General features: G+C 47.0%; 1 protein-coding gene across 9 annotated transcripts; it reads right to left on the bottom strand.

Annotated features, from left to right (window-relative positions):
• Window positions 1-367: 367 nt before the first annotated feature.
• LOC129020664 (sialic acid-binding Ig-like lectin 6) lies at window positions 368-26,759 on the bottom strand. Of its 9 annotated transcripts, XR_008495879.2 has the most exons (10): window positions 26,569-26,688; window positions 26,147-26,506; window positions 25,669-25,947; window positions 25,424-25,471; window positions 24,715-24,972; window positions 23,145-23,238; window positions 22,732-22,813; window positions 11,925-12,094; window positions 2,396-2,809; window positions 368-2,016 (listed from the first exon to the last, which is right to left on the bottom strand). XR_008495879.2 is itself a non-coding variant. In XM_054465295.2 (9 exons), exons 1-9 carry the CDS (start codon window positions 26,600-26,602, stop codon window positions 2,806-2,808), a joined length of 1,329 nt encoding a protein of 442 aa, XP_054321270.1. In that variant the 5' UTR covers window positions 26,603-26,688; the 3' UTR covers window positions 368-2,805. The 9 variants fall into 9 exon arrangements, 8 of the variants coding, with proteins under 8 accessions (XP_054321270.1, XP_054321276.1, XP_054321278.1 ...); XM_054465295.2 differs by having other exon boundaries at window positions 368-2,809; XM_054465301.2 differs by lacking the exons at window positions 368-2,016; window positions 2,396-2,809 and having other exon boundaries at window positions 9,864-12,094; window positions 26,569-26,758.
• Window positions 26,760-27,134: the final 375 nt, after the last annotated feature.

Raw genomic sequence — 27,134 nt, forward strand, 5'->3', positions numbered from 1 at the left:
TCCTGCTGCTCCCTCCTCCACCCTTCTCTGCTTTCAGACATGGGGCTCCTGCTGTTTCCACAGTGCCCAGGCCTGCTGCTGCCTCTGAGCAATGCACTTGGTGCTCCCCTTCCCTCTTCCTGGGATGCTTTTCTCTATTCAGACACAGAGCCTGCCTGCTCAGCACCTTCATGCCTTTGCTCAGACCTGACCTCCTCTCACTGCCAGATGAGACACGGTCCCCAATCTGTCACAAGCTCCCCTCCCTGCATGACTTTACCCCCCCTCCCCCACAGATTACCATCCCACATGCTCTCATTTTATTTTTTCCTTCTGGCCTTCAGAATCACATTACTTTGATGACAGAGATATTTTTCATTTTCTTGTTTTTATTTTGGTAAAATATATGTAACACATAATTTGCAATTTGTAACATTCTGTAGGGTGCGATTCATTGGCATTAAGCACATTCATCGTGTTGTGCAATGTCACCACTGCATTTTTTAAACTTTCTCATCATCCCAAACAGACACTCTCCACCAGTGGTATCATCAATCCCTGTTCCTACCCTGTCCACTAGTTTCTGGCAACCACCATTCTGTACGTCTCCATGAATTTGCTGATATTGGATAAGGCTACACAAGCAGAATCATACACTATTTGTCACTTTTGTGTGTCTTTTCACTTGAGAGGTTGTTTCATGGTTCACCCATGTTATAGCATGTATCAGATTTTTTTTCATTCCTTTCTTAAGGCTAGAGAATATCCCATTTTTTGCATATGGAATCTTTTTTCGATCCATTCATCAGTCATTGGATGCTTGAGTTTTTTCCACCCTTTAGCTACTGTAAATAATGTGGCTATAAACATTCGTTAACATACATCTGTTTAAGACCAGGCTTTCAATTCCTTTGGGAACATGTCTAGGAGTGGAATGGCTGAATTGCATGGTTTTTCTATGCTTAACTTTTGGAGGGAATCCAAAAGCATTTTCCACAGGGTCACAGCATTTTACATGCAGTGCAAATGGGGTTCCATATGTCCACATCCTTGAAAACAAGTAATATTTCTTTCTTATTTTTCAAGAGAAGAGTATGTTTGGTTTTACTCAGACTTTTACAAAGAGTTACAAACCAGTTCAAAAACAGGTCATCAATGGTTGCTCTACTCAAGATATTCAAAACGCAATACAAAACACTTGTATCTGTCTGTTCTTGTAGCTGTTACATTTGTGATGGTTCTATATACACATACCAAAATACCTAGTTAGGCCCTATTCAAATGGTCATACAAAGGAAAATGTCAACAATACAGTAGGACTCTCTTCCTACCTTTTTTTTTTTTTTGCAACTGAGTCTCACTCTCTTGCCCAGGCTGGAGTGCAGTGGTGCGATCTCGGCTCACTGCAACCTCTGCCTCCCTGGTTCAAGTGTTTCTCCTGCGTTAGCCTCCACAGTAGCTGGGATTACAGGCACTCACCAGCATGCCTGGCTAATTTTTGTATTCTTAGTGGAGATGTGGGTTTCACCATGTTGGCCAGGCTGGTCTCAAACTCCTGACCTCAAAAGATCCGCCCACCTTGGCCTCCAAAAGTGCTGGGATTACAGGTGTGAGCCACCAAGCCCGGCCTCTTCTTACCTCTCTGAGATCCAAACTATTCATTATATGCAGGTGGTAAGCAACTAACTACTTAGTTGTAACTATTAACATCATCATACCAAGCATTTATATATTTAAGTATGCCTGGTTTTGTTTGTTTTTGATTTTTAACAGCTCTCCGAATGGGTGTGAAGTAGTATTTCCTTTGCAGTTTGGTTTCGTGATTGTCAAGTGACTAATGATGCTGAGCATCTTCTCATGTGCTTTTGGCCATTTGCACACCATCTGGGAGCAGAGTCCAGCAGGGGACAGGCCGTGCACGGCCTTCAGTCCAGGCTGTTGCATTTGCACCTCATTTTCCAGCAATGGAGAGGAAGCAGGGCCACTCAGACCATGGAGGCACTGGACGTGGAGGTATCTGGAAGCACAGCCTGGAGTCTGTGTTGGGGAGAGATGGAGGCAGGAGGCAAGGAGAGTTCGGTGACCAGCAAAGAGGTGAGGTCCTAGGAATAACCAGGGCTAGGATGGAGAAAAGGGCTCCAAGATGAACCCTTCTTAGGAGAAGGAGGAACAAGAGCTATTGATTTATGGGATCTGGAGAAGGGAGGGGGGTCAAGGTGGAGACCCACATCCTGGTTCTTGCTTTAGAGATGCAGCCTCTGTGTCATCAGTGGGATGGGGATCCCAGGGGGAGAAGTGGGTTTGGAGAGGAAGATGCGTGGCTCAACTTTGGCCATGCTGAGCAGAGCAGCCTGGAGGTCACCTTTGGGGATATGTCCAGTGGGACGTGGGAGGGTGAGACTCCGAGGACACTCACTGGTGAGATGAATTTTGGACAGGGTCTGCAGCCTCCACGCCTGCTGCTGTTGCCGCCTCCCTCCTGTGGGACCTGACACTGAGTCAAGAGACCACAGCCCGTGAGTGTGGCTGGATCCCAGTGCAGAGGGCAGCAGACTCACCTCCCTGTGCCTTGCTAAGGGACTGAGATGGAGAGAGCAGGCTTAGCCCCTAAGACCTCCACAGTAATAGCAGGAACCTCTGACCCCGGACTCTTGGTCAGCATCAGGCATGGATAAACATTGGCCCCTGTGGAATTTTCATCACAACTCAGCCTCTGCTGACTGCAGGACCTCTTGACTCATTCAAGTCCCCCCAGCATAGGGATCCAGAATTCAGTGTCATGGCTCCTGCTCTTCCCACACCTCCCCTTGGTCCCTGGGGCAGCGCTCACCTGAGGAGGATGAGGCAGAGACAGAGAATCAGGATCTTTGCAGCCGCCTCCCCAACGGCCACCAGAACCACCACCGCCGTGGGCCCTGATTTCTCAGCAAAAAGTGGGATGAGACAGATTCACCTGCTAAACCAAGCTCCCTTGTCTTCCCATGCCAGAAGGAATTGGACATTGGTTCTCCAGGTCCTTCCTGTGTCACTGGATGTGGTGACACATGAGCCCAGGGCTCATCACACCTTCTTCTAAGGCTGTCCAACAGTAAGCAGGGGCTCTTGGCCCCAGGACATTTCTGGCTCACTGCTGAGCTGAGGACACTCTTAATCCTCCTGAAGATCCCAGGGGCAACTTGTTCTGCAATCTGAGAGTGAAGGTCATTGGGAGGGAAGGGGTCTGGTGTGCAGCCCCTTGATGCTCACTGTGCAGGGAGAGCCTCAGGGAGATGTACTGGGGGCCCAGATAGTTCTGAGCTCGGCAGGTGAATTCCCCTTCATCCCTGAAGTGCACTCAAGGCAGCTCGAGCCCCCCAGGTTTCAAGGGCTGGGAGGAGCTCAGGGTCAGGCTCTCCTGGGATTACAGGTATGAGCTACTGCACCTGGACATTTGTCTTTTGATTTATATAAAATTTCTTATTTTGTAGTTTTTTATACTTTTTCACGTACATAATTATGTCACCTGCGAATCTAGTTTTTATTCCAAAATATACACATGTATGTATGTATGTATGTATGTATGTATGTATGTATGTATTTATTTATTTATTTTAATGAGATGGAGTCTCAATTTGTTGCCCAGGCTGGAGTGCCGTGGCATGATCTCGGCTCACTGCAAGCTCCGCCTCCCAGGTTGACGCCATTCTCCTGCCTCAGCCTCCCGAGTAGCTGGGACTACAGGCGCCCACCACCACGCCCAGCTAATTTTTTGTATTTTTAGTAGAGATGGGGTTTCACCATGTTGGTCAGGGTGGTCTCGAACTCCTGACCTCGTGATCCACCCGCCCCAGCCTCCCAAAGTGCTGGGATTACAGGCAGGAGCCACCGTGCCCAGCCTTGTATTTTTTATTTCTTAATTAATTTCACTGGCTAGGACCTATACTACAATGTCGAATAGAAATAATAGGGCAGATATTGCTTCCTTTCTCCCAATCTTAGGGGAAAAAGTGTTCAATATTTCTTTATTATGTATGATGCTAATTGCAGGTAATTTAGATGCTCTTAATCAGATCGAAGTTTTTCTCTTCTAGTTCTAATTTGCTGAGATTGTTTTAAATTATAAATGTGTTTTAAATTCTGCCCAACGTTATTTCTGAAGTAATCAAGAGGCACATTTGACGTTTCTCTTTTATTCTGTTAGCGTGGTATATTACATTTATTTTTGGATGTGAAACCCCACTTGGTCATCATGTATTATGTCAATTTTACCTGTTGGATTGGATTTACTTATATTTAAATGAAGACTTTTCTATGTTCAAAGGGTGCAGTGATCTGCAATTTTCTTGTAATGGCCTCGTGAAGCTTTGGTATCAGGTTTGAATTTTGCCTCATGAAATGAGTGTTTTCTCCTTCTCTATTTACTGAGGGAGTCTGGGAAAGTTTGATATTATTTCTCCTTTAAATGTTTCATAGAATTCCACATACGGTGCCATCATGATTAATTAATTACCTATGATTGAGTGCCTATTAAGCAAATGCCTTGAAGGATCGAATGGCAATGCTATTCACTGCTGTGTGAGCATTAATGACCACAAAGACTGTGTGGTAAACTCTCTGCTCCTAACTCTGCTGGAAAACCTGCAAAGGGCAAGTGCCAAGCTCAGGTCTTACCTCTTAGGTCAAGTTATGGTTGTAAACTACAGAAGTGCCTTATGATTTTAAACAATTTCATGTCATTTGACTATGGGGACAATCTTGCAAAAAAAAAAAAAAATCAGGCCCCAAATTTAATTGTATTTGTTGAAGAATTACGACATAATTCGAACTTAAAGATTTGCCTGTGCTTCTTATAGGAAATTTAGGGCAGTTATTGGAAAGGACTGAGGGGCCTGGACTTGGAAAGGGGTCTTGCATGAAGATCAAGTACCCAAGAACATGTGGATGACCCCTATGCATGGTCTCTGGATAAAGTTGAAAATCACCCCCCTTGCCCCAAGACTTTTTGAAACTCTCTTGATACGAGAATATAGCCTGATTTCCTTGGTCTGGAGAGATTAGTCTTTCCTTACTGGAAGACTCTAATAATTCTGCTTGGAGAGATTGCCCAAGCACAGGAAGGTGCTGAGTCTCTTCAAAACCCATCCCAATCACTATTCATTCCAGACCAAGAATAAAATGCAAGTCTCTTCCATGGGGTAAATGCAATGCATGACCCTTGAAAAGATCTTACATTCTAAAGGAATTATTGGGTACTCTGATTTATATAAGCAGACACCTGAAAAATATATGTTAAAATGGACACTAGGAATCTTAGACCAAGAAAGATAAAATATTACACTGGCTTAGCCAAATGTATTGATATGGGTATACTAACAAAACATTACAGATATAATGTTTTAGCTCAAGAAGCCCTCAGGTGGATGAAGGAATTTGCTTTATGTTTGATTGAAACAATATTATTATATTCCAATGAAAATGGACTCAACAATGACCCAAATTCAACGAGGATGATGTCAGAACTTTCTTGGCATAATGGAGAAAAAATAACCCAAAGGTTTAGAGAGTTAAAAATGTTGGAAAGTAAAAAATGACAAAAATTCAACCTGTACCCTAATCTCCCCTGCTCCTACCCCTCAAGTAGTATACTGGTAAAGACAGCACAAGTGTCCATGAAAAGCTCTGTGAAGACTAACCTGGTTCAGCCTATTTTTTTTCACCTTATATATTCTGAAGTCATTCTTTGCCTATTTTTGCCTTACAGATTCTGAAGCTATTTTATCATGTGCAGGTAAATTTCTAATGTATTGTCCTAGTATATTGAATATTTAATCCTTATAAAATTGGCCCTTTTATCTCCATTAACACTTCTTTTGGTAAAAGATATATTTTCTGATATTGACATACTTATGATGGTCAGTTTTATGTGCCAATGTGTCTAGGTTATAGTCCCCAGAACATTCAATGAAACATTAATCTAGGTGTTGCTGTGAAGATGCTTTGTACACATGATTAAGATTTATGATCAGTTTATTGGGGATGACAGAAAGAAATACTGCAATGGATATAATCACACTACTTTCAATCAGGATGATGGAATTGTCAAAGGCAATGTGTCATTACTTAATCCCCAGAGATAAGTTGAGCACGTTGGCTTTAAAGAGGATCAGATATAAAATGGGAGGTCATCCTACCCCTACCAAAGAAGCTCAATTCTTGATAGGCACCTTTGGATTTTGGAGGAAATGTATAACTATGATTGGATGCTCTAACCCACTTACTATGTAAATCTTAAGACTTCCAGTTTGGAGTTGTTCTCAGTTCAAGGAAAGGCTCTGCAGCAGGTCCAGGCTGTAGTATAAGAAGCTTTACAACTTGAGGTTTATAACTCAAGATTAAATTATACTGGAAGTATCTGGAATAATTAAGAATGTCGGTGTGCCCCAGAGTGAAGACCCCTAGGACTTTTGTTGCAAAGCCATGCTCTGTTTTTCAGAACATGATGGATCTCCTGAGAAAGAGCTTCTGACTTATTACCAGGCCTTGGTAGAGACTGATACTCTGACTATGGGATATGAAATGAATATATGATACAAACTGCCCATCATGAAGTAGGTGCTCTGTGACCCATCAAGCTAAAAAGTTGAGCATGTGAAGCAATAATCCATTATGAAGTGAATTTGGATATCATATAACTGACTTCAAGATGGCCTTCAGGAGGTCCAGAAATCACAACCAAGTGACATGAGCAGGTGGCCCAGATTCCCACAACTCCTCCTGGGATATTGCCTTATTTTTTCATGAAATCACATCTGTGACCTCATGGGCAGTTCTTTATGGCCATTGCTTGAGGAGGAAAACATTTCATCTTGGTTTTCAAGTGGTTCTGCTCAATCAACTGGCACAGCAAAGAGTGGACTTTTGCATCATGACAAACTCAACTACAGTGAACCCGAAAGCGGGGCTGAAGGAACTCCCCCTAGTGGCAGAATTTCATAAATACATTTGGCTTTTCATTTTGAGACTGAGAGGTCAGAAGGACAGATACAAACTGAACCATGCCTACAGGGTTAGGTAACACATTTTTTCCTAGAAATTTGTCCATTTTATATAAATATTCAAAACTTTTCATACAGCTTACTACTTTCTGCTTATTTTGCATTAGATTAAGTAATGCTTTCTCCCTTATATTCCTGCATACTAGTTATTTTTGCCTTCTATATTTCTGGATTAATTGCAACTGAGGTTTGCCCATTTTATTATTTGTATCAAAGAACTAGCAGTTCGTGATGTTGTTCCTTTCTACTGAATATGTTTTCTATGCTATGTGCTCTTATCATTTGATATTTCCTTCTCTCCAATTCCTTTTGGTTTTGTTGTTCTTTTTCTAAATTCTTGAAATTAAAGCTGAGTTTATTAAATTTTAGCTTTTCCCACCCTAGCATACACATTTAAGGTTATATATAGTTCCTCTAATAAATGCTTTAGTTTTACTCTAAAAGTTTTATGGTATTTTCAGTATCCAGTTTTAAATAATTTCTTACTTGTGTTATGATGATAATGATGACGATTTTTTTTAAGATGGAGTCTCACTGTTGCCCAGGCTGGAGTGCAGTGCCTCCCAGATTCAAGCAATTCTCCTGCTTCAGCCTGCTGAGTAGCTGGGATTACAGGCACATGCCACCACACCCAGCTAAGTTTTGTATTTTTTTTTTTTTAGTAGAAACAGGGTTTCTCCGTGTTGCCCAGGCTAGTCTTGAAATCCTGACCTCAAGTGATCCGCCCACCTCGGCCTCCCAAAGTGTTGGGATTACAGGCATGAGCCACCACACCTGGCCGTATATTTTGATTATTTAATCTATGACTTATTTTAAGGGATATTCTAAGTTTCCACTAATTATGTACAGTTACATAGACATTGGTATATAGTTATGTTTTATTACTTATTTTGAGCTTAATAACATTGAAATCAATTAACACATTCTGTATGGTTTCACTTCTCTGATATATGTTGAAATATACTTTTGGCCCAGTATATGGCAAAAAAAAAATTTTTCAATACTCCATGTGTGCTCAAATAGAATATGTTTTCTGTAGTTGTTTGGAGCAGTTTTCTACGGCCTATGGCCATAGACCAAGTTTGTTAATCATGTTATTTACGTATACTATATTGCATATCCTTAGCAATTCTCTTGTTTGTGTGTACCATCAGTTATTGTAAAATATGTGTTAAAAATTGCCCTCCATAAATATGGATTAGGCCATTTTGTTTTCACTTTGCCTATTCTTGCCTTATATATTCTGAATCTATTTTATCATGTGCAGGTACATTTCAAATGTATCTTCCTAGTAGGTTGAATCTTTAATCCTTATGAAGTGGTACCTTTTACCTCCATTAATACTTCTTTTTGTAATAGACATATTTTCTGATATTGACATATTCAGTTTTATGTGTCAATGTGTCTAGGTAACAGTCTCCAGGATAGTCAATGAAAAAATCTAGGTGTTGCTGTGAAGGTGCTTTGTACACATGATTAAGATTTATAATCAGTTTAAGGATGATTATCCTTTATAATCTGGGTAAGCCTGATTCAATCCATGGAAAGACCTTCAGAGCTGAGGCTTCTCTGAGAAAGAAGAAATTCTGCCTGTGGATTGCAGCTTGAGCTCATGACAAAGTCCTAACTTGGGCTTCCTGATGACCCTCCCTGTAGATCTCGGGCTTGCCTAGCCAGCTCCCACAAAAGCATATGCCATTTTCTTGCAATGAATCTTTCTTTCTTTTTTTTTTAAGTTCCTTTTTTTAAACTTTTATTTTAAGTTCAGGGGTACAAGTGTAGTTTTGTTACATAGGTAAATTTGTGTCATGAGGGTTTGTTGTACAAATTGTTTCATCACCCAGGTATTAAGTCTAGTACCCATTAGTTATTTTTTCCTGATATTCTCCCTCCTCCCACCCTCCTTCCCTCCAAAAGGCCCTGTGTGTGTTGTTCCCCTCTATGTGTCCATGTGTTCTCATCATTTAGCTCCCACTTAGAAGTGTCAACAGGTGGTATTTGGTTTTCTGTTCGTGTTAGTTTGCTAAGGATAATGGCCTCCAGCTCAATTCATGTCCCTGCAAAGGACATGATCTCATTCTTTTTTATGGCTGCATAGTATTTCATTGAGTATATGTACCATATTTTCTTTATCCAGTCTATCATTGATGGGCATTTAGGTTGATTCCATGTCTTTGCTATTGTGAATAGTTGAATCTTTCAATACATACATCCTACAGACTTGTTTTTTCCAGTGGAAACTTGACTGACTACATCAGTTTCTTTTGGTTACGGTTTGCATGGTATGTCTTTTTTCATCCTTCTATACACAACCTCCCCTATCTTTATTTTTTATGTAGATCTCTTGTAAACAATGTATAGCTACATTTTCCCCCAGTCGTACTATGCTGGTATTTTAACTGTAGCATTTAATTCACTTGTGCTTAATGTGATTTTTAGAATGTATTCGAGTCTAAATACAGCATCTTATACTTGTATTCTAAATGTTCTATTCATTCTTTTTTTCTTTAATCTCTCATTTCTTGTCTTCTCTGGTTTGACTGAATAATGTTTCTAGCACCTTTTATACTTCCTCTAGTTCAGAGGTGATAAACTTGGCTTCAATTCTTTAAATTTCCCTGACGTTACAATAATAAATTATCCAAATGTAACATTCATCATAACATTTAATTTTCTCTGGAATAATATAAAGACTTTATGTAATATAAGTTCTATTTACACTCTTCTGAACTTTATGTTATTATAGTTTGTGGGCTATATAATATTGGTATTTCAATATTACATTTGATGTTTGACCCCTCTACAAACTGTCATTATTTTTACAACAAGTATTTGTTTCATTTTGCTCACATATTTGCTACTTTCTTAGGTTTTCATTTTTTTTTTTTTTGGATCTCAAAAATCTAATCTGGGATCACTTTCCTAATACCTGAATTATGTATTTTAGAATTTATTTGAGAAATCTTTTCTTTATTAACACTCACATATTTTGGTTTTCCTTAAAATATCTATATTTCACTTTCAGTCTTAAAATGTGTTTTCATTGAGTAGGCTTTCTAAAACAACACTTATTTCTCTTAAGGCATCAAAGACATCTTTCTATTGCATTTAGCCTTCCAATATTGCTCCTAAAAAAGTCAGCTGTCCGTCTAACTGTGGTTTTTTGCTTGTTTGTTTTGTTTTGTTTTTTCTGAGTTGGAGTCTCGCTCTGTCGCCCAGGCTGGAGTGCAGTGATGCAATCTCAGCTCACTTTAACCTCCACCTCCCAGGTTCAAGCAATTCTCATGCTTCAGCCTGCTGAAGTACCTGGGATTACAGGCAAGCGCCACCATGCCCAGCTAATTTTTGTATTTTAGTAGAGATGGGGTTTCACCATGTTGGCCAGACCAGTCTCAAACTCCTGACCTCCAGTGATCCACCCACCTCAGCCTCCCAAAGTGCTGGGATTACAGGTGTGAGCCATTGCTAACTGTGGTCTTTTAAGTGTAATCTGTCTTTTTATTTTTCGTGGCTACTTTTAAGAATTTTCCTTAATAGTTGGTCTTCGTTAAATGCTTTCTTCAATTTCACTGAAAGAGTGGAGACTGGGATTTGTAAGAGGAAGCTGTGGAAATGGACATGGGGTATTGGTGACTGATGAGGAATTGATCTGGGGAAATCTGGTTGGACAAGATCATGTAGAGAGCCTTGAGCAGAAAGATGATGGATGGAAACCTTATTTTGGGGAGTCATGAAGAGTTCTGAACAGGGGGTGACACAGACACCTGATGCTGTGGCCTCTGGGCCTACTCCTTTTTAGCCTTAGAAGAAATTGCCAGCAGAAACCGTCTGTTAAAACAGCTAACCAAAGCTGGACACGGTGGCTCATGCCTGTAATCTCAGCACTTTGGGAGGCCAAGGAGGGTGGATCATGAGGTCAGGAGATCAAGACCATCCTGGCTAACATGGTGAAACCCCGTCTCTACTAAAAATACAAAAAATTAACCGGGTGTGGTGGTGGGTGCCTGTAGTCTCAGCTACTTGGGAGGCTGAGGCAGGAGAATGGCGTGAACCCAGGGGGCGAAGCTTGCAGTGAGCCAAGATCGCACCACTGCACTCCAGCCTGGGAGATACAGCAAGACTCCATCTCAGGAAAAAAAAAAAGCTAACCAAAGCCAGATACAAGGCATTTATTTACAATAATATACAGACTTTATGAAAACCTTTGTGTCAGGGCCTTTGTTAGCTGTTTTACAGCTAACAAAGCTGTATGTTAGCTGTATGCTTTCTTTGACCTTTCATAACAATCTGGTTAGATGGAAATTATTTCCCTGCCTTACCGAGCAGGGAGATAAAGTGACTTGCTCAATAGCTGGCATAGATGGAGTTGAACTCAGTTCTCTTGGACAGAAGTCCTGTGGTCTGCCATATATACGAAGGAATTTATATAGTCCATTGACAACAAAAACATTAATTTTAAAAGAATTGGACACAGTGTTATGGGCTAAGTTGTTCCCTTCTAAAATTCATATGTTGGAAGTCCTAAATCTCAATATCTCAGAAGGTTACTGTATTTGGAGGGTCTTTAAATAGTTAATTTATTTAAATTAGGTCATGGGGAAGCCCTAATCCAATATGACTAGTGTCTGTATAAGAAGAGAAGATTAAGACACAAACACACTCAGAGGAAAGACCATGTGAAGACACAAGGAGGAGACAGCTATCTACAAGCCAACAAGAGAGGCCTTAGAAGGAACCAACCCTGATAACACCTTGTTCTCAGACCTCTAACATCTGAAACTATACGAAAATAAAGTTCTGTGTTTACGTCACTCAGTTTGTGGTACGACGCTGTGGCAGCCCTAGTAACCAATACACTGAGAGGTACCATGTTCTCTCCAATCAAGGTTATGGCTTTGGACAATTCCTTACTTGTGTATCTTGATTTCTGAGTACTCAGTGTCGGTGACCTTTGGTTCCTGAGGTTGCACCTTGTGGAAGCGTAGGGCAGCGTAGTGGAGCTCCTGCTCATCTTCTGAGATGGGGCCAGCCTCAGCAGGGTGGTCTGAAACTATGCCTGTCTGGAACTGGTGCTGATGACCCTGAATGGAAGAAAAGAAAAGATTCAGGGCTGGACAATAGGTTCTCAAAGAAAGCAGCCAAGGATCAGAAAGGGAGTAGAACTGATGTAACTTTATTATTTATCCATTCATTTATTATTTTATTGTATTTCGTTTTATTTTATTTTATTTTGAGATGGGGTCTCGCTCTGTTGTCCAGGCTGGGGTGCAGCGGCATGATCACGACTCAGGCAGTCTTGAACACCTGGGTTCAAATGATCCTTCTGCTTCAGCCTCCTGTGTAGCTGGGACTACAGGCATGCACCACACCTGGCTAATTTTTGTAGAGATGGAGTTTCACCATGTTGCCCAGGCTGGTCATGAACCCCTGGGCTCAAGGAATTCACCCACCTTGGCTTCCTAAAGTGCTGGGATTACAAGCATGAGTCACCACATCCACTGCATTCATGTATTTTGAAATATTTAATAATTAAGATTGGCAGGCCCTTAGTGAGTGTTTACATTAATCAGTCATATTCTATTCTCAAAAAATGCTTTGCAGTGGATTCCATGATTACATTCATCTTACAAACAGGAACACTAAGGCTAAGAGAGGCTCCACATGTTGCCTAAAGACACACATCCATATAAATGCACGACTGAGCAGGACTCAGGACCACCTTATTATTGTGTAGGTCATGTGACATGTGCTAGATGTCAAGCCATGAAGAAAGCAGACACAGTCCCAGATAGTAGGCAGTGTGGTTTTCTATGAGATGCAGTTAGTTAAAAACAGGAAACAAAATCACGTTTTTAATTCATGATAGCAGATATTTTGAAATATAAAGCAGGGGCAGGAGTGGCATATCTGATTCCTAGACAGGTACTGGAGGACAGAACAGAGACCGGGTCCTGCAGTACAGGCCACCGGACGCCCTCTCCTGTATCTTCTCTTTCCAATGCCCCTGAAAACTTGAAAGTAAAGCATGGTAAAGAAATTATGTAATGATTCCCAACAAAGTGGGGATTTAACACACACTAAGTGTGTTATTCCTCCAAATAAACCAAGAGGCAATACAAGAAATTATGGAATGAGCAAATAAGAAAAAGTGGGAGATCTCTGGGGAAACAAAATATTTTATATCGGAGTGTGTGTGTGTGTGTGTGTGTGTGTGTGTTCAGGGAGGCATTGGTGACAGTGGGCGAATGGCTACAGAAATGAGATTTATGTTCTGCTCATGTCTTCCCTCCATCATTGGGATAATATATTCCTGCCTGCATTCTTGCTACACAAATCAGTGGCAAAGTCCGAGACTAAAGGTGTGAATTTCTGTAGGAGAAATGACAGATCAGCACAAAAGCCCTACTGAATGAAGAAAAGAACAGGTGGAAATTGCCTCTCCCTGGGCTTCCCCTGGCCACCTTCCCCCATCCACACATCCCAGACTTTTGAAGACAGTCTAGGTATTACCTCCCACAGCACCAATTTTTCCTGAGGGTCAGAACAACAGGAATCGTGACTTGAATTATTCTTGGTCAGTTCTCATTCAGGCTATGGTAGAGTAACTGGCACCCTCCCAACATAATTAGAAAACTATACATAGTATGTAAAATATGTGTTTCACAAGGAAAACAGGCAGCCCAGGACTGTGACATCTGAAAGAAAGGAAACCAATGAGGTGAGTCCCATGATCAAATGACAATTTCCAAACTGCAGTACGTGGAGGATAAATCCAAGCGGAACACAAGAGTCTTATGAAACTGTGGAGGCAGCAACTGCAGTTCAAGTGGGAATGATGTGGGTGGAATTTGTAGAGCAGAGTACAGAGAGAAAAAGCTACACAGAGAAAGAACTCCAAAAAATATGCATAGAGGTCCCCTTGAATCTTTGGCTGAATACTAAGCTATATGCACAGAGTGAAAGGCTGAAAGCCTGGGTACGTACTGCTGGAGAAGGAACAGCTATGAAAAAGCCGGAATGAAGGCAAATATAAACTCACCCTACCAAAGCTTTTGTAAAAATCCTTGAATGGGTGAAGACAATCCACTAATAAATTAACTGCATTCAAGAACAAAGCTCAACAATTTTTAAAGGAAGATTAAAATATCCAGATAATCAACAATATAACACGATGTCCAGTATGCCACCAAAATCACCACCTATGCGAAGAAGCTGTGGAATGTAAGCAATGAAAAGTATATCAGTGAGTAGAAACATATCACCAAATGATGGAATTCGCAGAAAAGAAGATTAAAAACAGCTATAAATACACATATTCAAAGACTTAGGCCAGGTATGGTTGTTCATGCCTATAATCCCAGAACTTTGGGAGGCTGAGGCAGGCAGATTGCTTTGAGCTCAGGAGTTCAAGACCAGCCTGGGAAACATGGTGAAATCCCATCTCTAATCCCCAACCCACAAAATAATTAGCCGGATATGGTGGCTCGCGCCTGTAGTCCCAACTACTCGGGAGTCTGAGGCTGGAGAATTGTTTGAGCCTGGGAAGTGGAGGTTGCAGTGAGCTGAGATCATGCCATTGCACTCCACCCTGGGCAAAAGAGTGAAACCCTCTCTCAATAATAACAACAAAAACTTAAAGGAAAACAGAACATAATAAGGAAATGAAAACTATAAAGAACTGGGCTGGGTGTGGTGGCTCACACCTATTAAGTCCAGCAATTTGGGAGGCCGAGGCAGGAGTATTGCTTGAGCCCAAGTTTGAGACCAGCCTGGGCAACATGGTGAGACCCTGTCTTTACAAAAATTTGTTTAAAAAATTAGCCAGGCGCAGTGGTGCATGCCTGTAGTCATAGCTATTTGGAAGGCTGAGGCAGGAGGATCACTTGAGCCTAGGAAGTCGAAGCTGCAGTGAGCCATGTTCATGCCACTGCACTCCAGCCTGGGCGATAGAGTGAGATCCTATCTCAGGGAAAAAAAAAAAAAAAAAAACTGAATTGAATTTCTAGAGATGAAAAATGGCAATATCTAAAAAGAAAAGCTAATAGCAGATTAGGTACAGCAGAAGAAAATAGCAATGAACTAAAAAACATAGCGATAAAAACTTTCCAAACTGAAGCACAAAGAAAACACAAAAACAAAAAATAAATAAGCACAGCCTCATTGGCCTGTGGGACAATATCAAGCATTCTGACACAAGTGCAACTGGGATCCCAGAAAGGGGAAGGGAGTAGAAAAATTGTGGAAAAAATAATGATTAAAATGTTTTCACAATACCAAAACATATATCCAAGAATATCTGCAAATACCAAAAAAGATAAAAACAATGAAAACCACACCTAGGCATGTCATAATCCAATTGCTGAAAACTAATAAGGAAAAGAAATGTGCCCTAGGGAAGCCAGACGATTGGACACCCCTGCTAGAGGATAAAAGTAGTAACTCTCCTCTCAGCAGTCTGATGGAACTGGGTAAACCAAATTTGATGTTCCGGGTCTGATAAGCAGAGGCCCAGTAAACATCCCAAATCTTCCCTTAGGACTCAAGAAGGGTTACAGATTAAAAGTAAGGGTCGGCTGGGCACAGTGGCTCATGCCTGTAATCCCAGCACTTTGGGCGGCCGAGGCAGGTGGACCATGAGGTCAGGAGATCGAGACCATCCTGGCTAACACAGTGAAACCCCATCTCTACTAAAAATACAAAAAAAGTTAGCCAGGCGCAGTGGCGGGCACCTGTAGTCCCAGCCACTCGGGAGGCTGAGGCAGGAGAATGGCGTGAACCCAGGAAGCGGAGCTTGCAGTGAGCTGAGATCGTGCCACTGCACTCCAGCCTGGGTGACAGAGTGAGACTCCATCTCAAAAAAGAAAAAAAAGTAGTAATATTTTAAAACTACCAAAAAGGCAAAAAAGAGAGATAAATATAAAAGGACAAATATAAATATAAAGCAAAGAGCAATCTGGTAGAATTAAACTGAGCCAAATCAATAATCACATTAAATATAAATGGTCTAAACACTCCAATTAAAAGGAAGATATTGACAGACTTGATAAAATAGGTAGAATAAATGTGATATCTGTAAGACAGACACAATACATATGAAGGCACACATGTGTTAAAAGTAAGGGGGGAAAATGCATAACAAACAAGCACTAATATTAAGAACACTAGAGTGGCAATGTTAAATCAGACAGTGTATTTTAGGAAAAGAAATATTACCAGAAATAAAGACATTTTATGATGATAAACAAGTCAATTCATTAAAAGATATTAAAATCCTAAGTGCATATGCAACCAATCACAGAGCATGATTTAACAAAATAAATTGTAAAAATAAGCAGACAGAGAATCACTAAGGATATAGAAGGATTGAACACTAGTGTAAAATAACTTGACCTAATTGACATTTATAAAATACTACACCCAGTATCTTCAGAAAACACATTCTTTGCAATTGCACATGTAACATTCACCATGGTAGACTGATTTTTCATGTACTTATACTACCAGTTACTGAGATAAGAGTTTTTAAGCCCTCTCCCTCTCCCGCTCCCGCTCCCGCTCCCGCTCCCTCTCCCTCTCCCCTTTCTTCGGTCTCCCTCTCCTTCTTTTTTCGGTCTCCCTCTGTTGCCGAAGCTGGACTGTGTTGCAACCTCCCTGCCTCGAGCTCCTGTGACTCTCCTGCCTCGGCCCGCTGAGTGCCTGGGACTGCAGGCGCGCGCCGCCACGCCTGAATGGTTTTTGTATTTTTGGTGGAGACGGGGTTTCGCCGTGTTCACTGGGCTGGTCTCCAGCTCCTGGCCTCGAGTGATCTGCAGGCCTCGGCCTCCCGAGGTGCTGGGATTGCAGACGGAGTCTCGCTCACTCAATGCTCAATGGTGCTCAGGCTGGAGTGCAGTGGTGTGATCTCGGCTCGCTACAACCTCCACCTCCCAGCCTCCTGCCTTGGCCTCCTAAAGTGCTAAGATTACAGCCTCTGCCCCGCCGCCACCCCGTCTAGGAAGTGAGGAGCCCCTCTGCCCGGCTGCCCATCATCTGGGAAGTGAGGAGCGCCTCTGCCCCGCCGCCATCCCGTATGGGAAGTGAGGAACGTCTCTGTCCGGCCGCCCATCCTCTGGGATGTGAGGAGCGCCTCTGCCCGGCCGCCCATCATCTGGGAAGTGAGGAACGCCTCTGCCCGGCCGCCCCGTCTGGGATGTGAGGAGCGCCTCTGCCCGGCCGCCCCGTCTGGGATGTGAGGAGTGCCTTTGCCCCGCCGTCCCTTCTGGGAGATGAGGAGCACCTCTGCCCGGCCGCCCCGTCTGGGAAGTGAGGAGCGCCTCTGCCCGGCCGCCCCGTCTGGGAGGTGAGGAGTGCCTCTGCCCGGCCGCCCAGTCTGGGAGGTGAGGAGTGCCTCTGCCCGGCTGCCACCCCGTCTAGGAGGAAGCGAGGAGCACCTCTGCCCGGCTGCCCCGTCTGGGAGATGAGGAGCACCTCTGCCCGGCCGCCCCGTCTGGGAGGTGAGAAGCATCTCTGCCTGGCCGCCACCCCGTCTGGGAGGAAGTGAGGAGCGCCTCTGCCCAGCTGCCCCATCTGGGAGGTGAGGAGCGCCTCTGCCCGGCCACCCCGTCTGGGAAGTGAGGAGTGCATCTGCCTGGCCGCCACCCCGTATGGGAAGAGAGGAGCGCCTCTGCCTGGCCACCCCGTCTGGAAGGTGAGGAGCGCCTCTGCCCGGCCGCCCCGTCTGGGAGGTGAGGAGCACCTCTGCCTGGCTGCCCCGTCTGGGAGATGAGGAGGGCCTCTGCCCGGCTGCCCCGTCTGGGAGGTGAGGAGCGCCTCTGCCCGGCCGCCTCGTCTGGGAAGTGAGGAGCGCCTCTGCCCGGCCGCCCCGTCTGGGAGGTGAGGAGTGCCTCTGCCCGGCTGCCACCCCGTCTGGGAGGAAGTGAGGAGCACCTCTGCCCGGCTGCCCCGTCTGGGAGATGAGGAGCACCTCTGCCCGGCCGCCCCGTCTGGGAGGTGAGGAGCGCCTCTGCTTGGCCGCCACCCCATCTGGGAGGAAGTGAGGAGCGCCTCTGCCCGGCTGCCCCATCTGGGAAGTGAGGAGCGCCTCTGCCCGGCCGCCACCCCGTCTGGGAGGAAGTGAGGAGCACCTCTGCCCGGCTGCCCCATCTGGGAGATGAGGAGCACCTCTGCCCGGCTGCCACCCCGTATGGGAAGTGAGGAGTGCCTCTGCCCGGCCGCCCCATCTGGGAGGTGAGGAGCACCTCTGCCTGGCCGCCACCCCGTCTGGGAGGAAGTGAGGAGCACCTCTGCCCAGCCGCCCCATCTGGGAAGTGAGGAGCGCCTCTGCCCGGCCGCCCCATCTGGGAGGTGAGGAGCGCCTCTGCCCAGCCACCCCGTCTGGGAGGTGAGGAGCGCCTCTGCTTGGCCGCCACCCCATCTGGGAGGAAGTGAGGAGCGCCTCTGCCCGGCTGCCCCATCTGGGAAGTGAGGAGCGCCTCTGCCCGGCCGCCACCCCGTCTGGGAGGAAGTGAGGAGCGCCTCTGCCTGGCTGCCCCATCTGGGAAGTGAGGAGCGCCTCTGCCCAGCCGCCACACCGTCTGGGAAGTGAGGAGCGCCTCTGCCCGGCCGCCCAGTCTGGGAAGTGAGGAGGGCCTCTGCCCGGCTGCCCTGTCTGGGAGGTGAGGAGCGCCTCTGCCTGGCTGCCACCCCGTCTGGGAGGAAGTGAGGAGCGTCTCTGCCCGGCTGCCCCGTCTGGGAAGTGAGGAGCGCCTCTGCCCGGCCGCCCCCTCTGGGAAGTGAGGAGCGCCTCTGCCCAGCCACCCCGTCTGGGAGGTGAGGAGCGCCTCTGCCCGGCTGCCACCCCATATGGGAGGTGAGGAGCGCCTCTGCCCGGCCGCCCCCTCTGGGAAGTGAGGAGCGCCTCTGCCCAGCCACCCCGTCTGGGAGGTGAGGAGCGCCTCTGCCTGGCTGCCACCCCGTCTGGGAGGAAGTGAGGAGCGCCTCTGCCCGGCCGCCCTGTCTGGGAGGTGAGGAGCGTCTCTGCCCGGCTGCCCCGTCTGGGAAGTGAGGAGCGCCTCTGCCCGGCTGCCCCCTCTGGGAAGTGAGGAGCGCCTCTGCCCGGCCGCCCTGTCTGGGAGGTGTACCCAACAGCTCCGAAGAGACAGCAACCATCGGGAGCGGGCCATGAGGACGATGGCGGTTTTGTTGAAAAGAAGAGGGGGAAGTGTGGGGAAAGGAAGGAGAGATCAGATTGTTGCTGTGTCTGTGTAGAAAGAGGTGGGCATAGGAGACTCCATTTTGTTCTGACTAGGAGAAATTCTTCTGCCTTGGGATGCTGTTGATCTATGGCCTTGCCCCCAGCCCCGTGCTCTCTGAAACATGTGCTGTGTCAACTCAGGGTTAAATGGATTAAGGGCGGTGCAAGATGTGCTTTGTTAAACAGATGCTTGAAGGCAGCATGCTCTTTAAGAGTCATCGCCACTCCGTAATCTCAAGTACCCAGGGGCACAAATACTGCAGAAGGCTGCAGGGACATCTGCCTAGGAAAACCAGAGACCTTTGTTATGTGTTTATCTCCTGACCTTCTCTCCACTATTATCCTATGACCCTGCCATATCCCCCTCTCTGAGAAACACCCAAGAATGATCAATAAATACTTCATAAATTTAAAAAAAAAAAAAAGAGTTTTTAAAAAATTGACTATAGAGTGTACACCACTCTAATGGAGAGGAGATAGAGTGGCAAGTAAACATTAGCTTGCCAACTAGACCATCCAGAAGGACACGTTGAAATTCATCAAGGAAGCAACATGACCTGGAGTGCAGAGAAGAATGAGACAAGGCAGCTCCCTACCCAGGATTGGCACGGAGCCAAGGGAGGCTCCCCACCATGCGGAAACAGTGAGTGAGCGACAGCCGCCAAGGACCCACACTTCTGCCGTGGACCTTTGCAATCTTGGACATGAGAGATCCCCTGAAGCCTCCAGACTGACATGGAGAGCTGTGTGGAGACTGGGCAGGGCCACTGCTCAGGCCCAAGTGGAGCCCCAAGGACCTTGGACCTATGAACACCTGGGCACCAGGTGACATAGCTTCACCAACAAGAGAGGCCAGGCTCTCTCACATGCTCTCAGGGTAGGAACCACATTTATGGTGCTGAGGAGCAGATGGATTGCAGACCTCACCTCTGCTACAGCTTGCCAGACAAAGCCCACTGGCCTGGGACCCCAGCACAGCCACCTCACCCCTGCCTGAGCACTTGGGCCAGTAGCAGCTCTCCATTTCTCTGGGACAGGGCTCCCAGAGGTAACAGACAAGTCTGCCATTTTTTCTGCTGCCACAGCTCCCACTCCTGTTCCCCGAGGCTGGAGAAGGAGAAAAGAGCATAAGGACTATCACTGGCCTCCAACACACCGGAACTGCTTTATGGAAAAGCAGCCAGACGGTATCAGTGTGGGTCCCTGCCCCTGTTATTCCTCACTGAGAAGGACATCCTGACCCAGGCCCCCAGCACAGCTGCCCTGCCCCCACCTGAGTTGGTGGCAGTTCTGTGTTTCTCTGAGGAGGATATCCTGGGGTCAACCCACAGGCTCTTTGCCGTTACCACTGCAGTGGTACTGCCCTTGATGCCTTCAGCCTGGGAAAAGAACAAAGACCTTGATCACTTTGCTGGCACCTCCAACACACTACAACCACCATACAGAAAGACGCCAAATCTCACTTCCCTGTGGGCCCCCTACTCCCTGCTCTTCACCAGGCAGGGCCCCTGGCTGGGGCCTGCAGCACGGTGGCCCCACCCCTAGATGAATGTTCCCATTGGCAGTGGCTCTGTATCTTTCTGGGTTGGAGTTCTCAGAGCAGCTGGCAGCCCCTCTGCCATTGCTGCTGCAGCTATGCTGCCCTTGCTGCCCTCAGGCTGGGGAAGGAACAAAGAGCCTGATTTATTTGGTGGAACCTCCAGCATGCCGCAGCTGCATTACGGAGAGGAGCCCAGTCTCTCTTCCCCGTGAGCCTCCAACCGTTACTCTTCACCAGGTAAGTCCCCCTGCTTGGGCCCACAGCACAGCTGCCCCAACCCAGGGTGATTATTCCAACTGGCAGCAGCTCTGCATTCCTCTAGGATGAAGCCCCAAGAGACAAGGAAAAAGCCCTCTACCACTGGCACTTCTAACGTCCCTGCCCCTGCTGCTCCAAGCTGGGGAGGAAACAAAATGCCTGGGCTCACCACAGGGCTGTAGTGTGCAGCCCGAGTGCCAAGTCAAAATCTGTAGCCAGCACTTGAGTGAGAGAGGAGCCCACATTCTCAGAGCACTGGGAGGCAGCATGGCTGCAAATGTGAGGAACTACAGAGGATTCATGTGGCTGAACAAGAGCCTACCTGCCAGCCATTATGCTTAAGCACCATCTATTGGATCACATCCAAACTTCAACACCAAAAATACTTTGCTAATATACCCCACTGTGAAACTAAGGACAAGAATTTAGCAACAAATAAAGATCGTGCACAAAGCTTTGGCCTTCTGAAAACATCCGGAAACAAAGCCAACTGACTAAAATTAGAGCACAATTAAGGGAACATGAGCCCACATAAATGAGAAAGAACCAGTGCAAGATCTCTGGCAAATCTAAAAGCCAGAGTGTCTTCTTACCTCATAACGACCACACTAGTTCCCCAGCAAAAGTTCTTAACCAGAATGAAATGGCTAAAATAACAGACAAAAAATTCAGAATCTGGATGACAATTAAGATTACTGAGATTCAGGAGAAAGTAGAAACCCAATCCAGGGAACCAAAGGAATCCAGTAAAACAATTGAAGAGATGAAAGATGAAATAGCCATCTTAAGAAAGAACCAAAATGAGCTGATAGAGCTGAATAACTCACTATAAAAATTTCATAACACAATCAGAAGTGTTAACAGCAGAATAAACCAAGCTGAGGAAAGAATATCAGAGCCCAAAGACTGGTTCTTTAAATTAACTCAGGCAGACAAAAGAACAAAGAATTTTAAAAATGAACAAAACTTCCAAAAACTGTGGGATTATGTAAAGAGACCAAATCTACAACTCATTGGCATCCCTGAAAGAGGAGAGAGAGCAAGCAACTTGAACAACATATTGGAGGATATTGTCCACAAAAATGTCCCCAACCTCTCTAGAGAGGTCAGCATGCACATTCAGGAAATTCAGAGAACCTTGGTAAGAAATATATAAGATAACCATCCCCAAGACACACAGTCTTCAGGTTCTCCAAGGTCAATGCCAAAGAAAAAATATTACAGGCAGCTAGAGATGCCTGTAATATTGTAATAGTGATGAGCAGTAATGACTTTGGGTTGATTTGGGCTGTCTACTCTAGGGCTTGTGTCTACCACATTCCTTGTACTTAATGCACCTGACACAGACTAAGTTTTGTTCATTTCTTTTTCTCAATAATCAATGCCATAAGAAAAGGCTAATATTCCAGGAAATATGATAATCTGACATTTGAGGAGCATAAATACCCCCAACAAATTAACTGGACTACATATTTCATCAGAACTATTAGATTCAGTTCCACATGTGACTATTTTAAATTATTGAAATCAATACTTTTTAAATTATTACTGAGTCAAAAATTTAAAATAGTCACATGTGGAACCGCAGGGAATGTCAGGTGTTAATGAAGAAATGCCTCAGGGTCCTTACTTAGGGCAGCATTCAAAAGGGATAATGCTGAATGGAAATTAAGGTCTCTATCACTCACCCTGGAGCCTGAGACCATGACGGGGTTCACATCATCCGTGTTTTGCACTGGCTGGGCTGCTTTCTTCCTTCTAGTCTTCACTCTGAGGGAACAGCCCTAAGCCTTTCAGCCTGGTTATTTGGAGCCTCTTTCCCCAAAAGAGAACCATCTCCCCACTCCCAATGGAGAGTACAGAAGTAATGAAGAGGTCCAGGTGCTCATATGAGCCCAAGAGTTGGACCATGGTTTCAAAGAGACCCCATGCTTGGTTCAGCTGTTCAACGGGGTAATTCACACCACCAGTACCCTCCCTTTCCTCGCTCTCGACTTTCCCAAGCACCCCATTTTCCCCCACTCAGGTTTTCTGAGATTCTGCCACCTGTGTGCCCTTCCCACATCAAGTCTTTCTGTGCTTCCCTGGAGCCCACTCTCACCTGAAGATGAAGCAAACACAGAGGAAAACCAGGGCTGTGATGCTAGCTCCCCAGACTGCTCCCAGGACACCACCAGTCCTGCCTTCTGGTTTCCCTGTAATTTGAATTTTGAGTGAACTCCAGTTTCAATTCCAGGACATCCTCCCAACAGCCATTCCTCTCCACCTTCCACTAATGTGACCACCCCCATCCAGGACTCAGTCACTCACCATTTCACTGCCCTGTGAACCCGGAACCAGCCTCTTCTCTCTCCATGACTCCCCCTTCCCCCAACTGCAAGACTGAGGACGTTGTGCCCCCAGCCACTCTGGTCTGGGCCTTGGAAACATCTCCTCCAGGCTTCATTTCTCTGGAGCAGTTAGGGGTTGAATTATGTCTCCCCACAATTCCTATTTTGAAGTCCTAACCCCCAGCATCTCAGAGCATGACCTGATTTGGAGAAGGGTCATAGCTGATGTAATTAGTTATAATGAGGTCTTCCTGGATCAGGGTGAGCCCTAATCCAATATGACTGTTGTCCTTATAAAAAGGGGAAAATATGGGTCGGGTGTGGTGGTTCACACCTGTAATCCCATCACTTTGGGAGGCTGAGGCAGGCAGATCACGAAGTCAGGAGATCGAGACCATCCTGGCCAACATGGTGAAACCCCATCTCTACTCAAAATATAAAAATTAGCTGGGCATGTTGGTGGGCACCTGTAGTGCCAGCTACTCGGGAGGCTGAGGCAGGAGAATCACTTGAACCCAGGAGGTGGAGGTTGCATATGTCAGATTATCATGTTGCACTGAGCCAAGATCGCACCATTGCATTCCAGCCTGGCAACAGAGTGAGACCCTCCCTCAAAAAAAAAAAAAAAAAAAAAAGGAAAATGTAGACACAGATGCACATGTGGACACAGACACCACCATGTGAAGATTAAGTCAGAGTTCAAGGCAATGCTCCTTCAAGCCTAGGAACGCCAAAGACTCCCAGGAAACCACCAGAAGCCAGAGAAGGAGCATGGAAGAGATTCTCCCTCACAGCCTCAAAAGGAACTAACTCTAACACCTTACATGATCTTGGACTTCTGACGTTGAGAACCATAAGACAATAAATCCCTATTGTTTAAGTCATGCACTTTGAAGTACTTTGTTATGGCAGCCCTAGCAAACTCATACAAGGACCCAGGCTTCTCTTCCCCCAACTGTCACCTCTTAGCAGACTCCTGATCTGGCAGCAGCTGGGTCAGAGCTGCTCTGGGATGTTCTGGGCCTCAAAGCTGAGGCTGAGACTTGAGCTGAATCCCTGGCAGAGGCTCAGGGAGCTGTTGGCCAAGGGACCGGCTGGCTGGGGGTGACTGTGAAGGAGCCATGGCTGCTGTTACCATCCCTCCAGCATCCCCTCCCCAAGCTGCCAGTGCAGGGAGGAGCCACTGCAGTGTGGACTCTAAGCTTCCCAGAGGCAGGAGGGTCCCAGCAGTTGTGAGGGGTCTGGGAAGGGAGGACAGGACTTAGCAGGGGCCTCTTCTCTGAATACTATGGAGCTCTCGCCCAGCTGCCCACACTCTCGAGCACCTCCCCTCACACTCACAATGCACAAAGAGACTCAGAGAGATTTGCAGGGAGCCCAGAGGATGCTGAGCACGGCAGGTGAAATCTCCTTCTTCTGCAGACCCTACTTGAGGCAGCTCCAGGACCCCGGTATTGGAGATGGGGGTGGCGTTCAGGGCGGGGAAGCCCTGGAACCAGCTCAGGTGTGCAGGGGGGTTGCCGTCAGCATCGCAGAGCAGCTGCAGAGCCTGGCCCTCCAGGACGGGGAGGGACGAGGTGTTTTGCAGGATTTTGAAGGCTTTGGGGAGAGAGGTGCAGAGAGTGAGAGGTGGGGTGTAGGGGCAAGGCACTGGTGTCCCTCTCCTCCTGTGGGGTCCACACTAGCTCTGAGGAGGAGACTAGTAAAGTAGGGGCCTCAGGTCTTCAGAAAAGCCCAGACCATTTCCCTGGAGCTGCCCAGGCTGTCCTGCAGAGAGTGGAGCAGGGGCTGCGGACAGCGTCGTGGCAGACAAGTGCCACTCTTGGACCATGGAGATGCCTGTGACAGTAGGAAAACAAGCAAGACGGGGGAGTGTGAGGGGTGTGGCAGCTCCTGCAGATGAGGCGACAAAGGCTGGGGGTGAGCAAAAACTCAGTTCAGGGCTTTGAAGTCTATGGAGGCCTTAGTCCCGGCTTCTCATATTGATCCCCATTAGTCCCCACTCTGCTTCCGTCAGGCCCTGGAGAGAACAGGACAGGCTGGTTCCTACCTGCGCTGTTTCCTTGGAAGATGCTGACGGCCACTTTCTGTGGAGCATCTGGGGTGGAAAGAGGTGGCCGCCTCAACATCCCTGAAGAGGGATGGTAGGCATGGGGCCTTCCCCTCAGGGGCCATGAAAACAGGGAAGGGGGCTCTCCTCTTTGGCGACCAGGTCCCCAACTTTAAGCTCTGGCTCAGCCCTGCCCTGTCCCCCCCACACCCTCAGGGACCCTGGCATCCTGGCCCAGCACTCACAGGAGACATTGAGCTGGATGGTTCTCTCCACGGTCACACCGGCTCCAGGGAACGTCACCTGACAGGTGAGGTTGGTGCTGTGGTCCTGGGGCCGTGGGGTGATCGTGAGCACTGAGGACTGGGTGGTCCTGGGGCCCAGAGAGGTGGGGGCAGCTGACATCCAGGAGAAGATGGGGGGCGTCCCCTGCTCACAGGCCCAGGGCACAGAGCAGGTCAGGGTCCTGGAACAGCCAGACTCCAGGGTCCCTGGGATGGAGATGTTGGGCCTATGGGTCAGGGCTAGTGAGGAGATGGGGACGCAGGATCAGGACGGGGGTCTGAGGTTCCATCCAGGGGGAAGCCCAGTCTCTGGTCCAGCTCCTCCCCTGAGCCCAACAGCTTAATTGTACGCGCCTCCCAACAGGGTGCTCCTGTCCCAGCCCTGCCCTACGGCCCCCATGACCTTCCCCTGTGGCTAGTCCTGGAGCTGGTTCCTTACCCATCACACGCACAGAGAGCTTGGAAGATGTATAACCGTATTTCATCCATTTCGACTTCAACCGAAAGAAGTATGCAGCATTGTCCCTCCTCCGGGCATCTCTGATGCTCAGGGAGCAGTTCTTCCTACTGTAATCCCAGAGGAGGTGGAATCGGCCCCGGGTCTCCTCCTGCACTTCTTCATTTGGGTTATTTGTGGCCACTGGAACATCAGCCCCTTCCAGGAACCAGTAGCCATAATCATTGTACAAGGCTGAAGAGGGAGTGGGCAATCTGCAGGGTACGAGGACGCACAGACCCTCCTGCACCGTCAGTGACTCTGGCCCCTCCAGCTGGAATCTCCGCTCCTGAGCCAAGGCCCCTGTGGAGACATGAGGGTCAGCTCGGCCCAGCCCCACGGCACCTCTCCCCTGGCCCACTCACCTGCCCACAGCAGGGGCAGCAGCAGCGGTAGCATCTCTGAGGCGGAGGCTTCCTGGGCTCCCTGCGTGAGCAGAGACGGGGAACGGAGTGGAGGGGAAGGACTGCGGGGAGGAACGGGTGGCTGGGGAGGAGCGCGTGATCTCGGCTGTTCACAGAAGAGGAACTGCGAAGCCACAAGCCCTCGCAGCTCCACTCCCTCTGCACAGAGCAGACGGAAACCTTGCGACCCAGAGACCTGCCCAAAGAAGGGCAGAGGAGCAGAGACTGTGTCCCGCCTCCCACCTCGTGGCTTCCTGTGAGCAACAGAGCCTGGACCAGGGCCTCCGGGGGCATCTGAGGAATGCGACACCTGTGTCCAAGGCCCTGCCCACCTGAGGTGCTTTCCTGTGCACCACTGTTTACACCTGGGAGCTGGTCACTCCTGGACTCAGAGAGTCACAGCCTCATCCCAAGCCATGAGAAAGTCAGTCCTGCAGGATATAGGATTCTGTAAGGTCTGTGGGAGTGTCTGGGACAGTGAAAGGAAGAAGGGTCCCAGGTGCAGTGTGGGTGATAGCCACTCATTC

The sequence above is a fragment of the Pongo pygmaeus genome, chromosome 20 (genome assembly GCF_028885625.2).
Source record: "Pongo pygmaeus isolate AG05252 chromosome 20, NHGRI_mPonPyg2-v2.0_pri, whole genome shotgun sequence".
Lineage (NCBI taxonomy): Eukaryota > Metazoa > Chordata > Mammalia > Primates > Hominidae > Pongo > Pongo pygmaeus.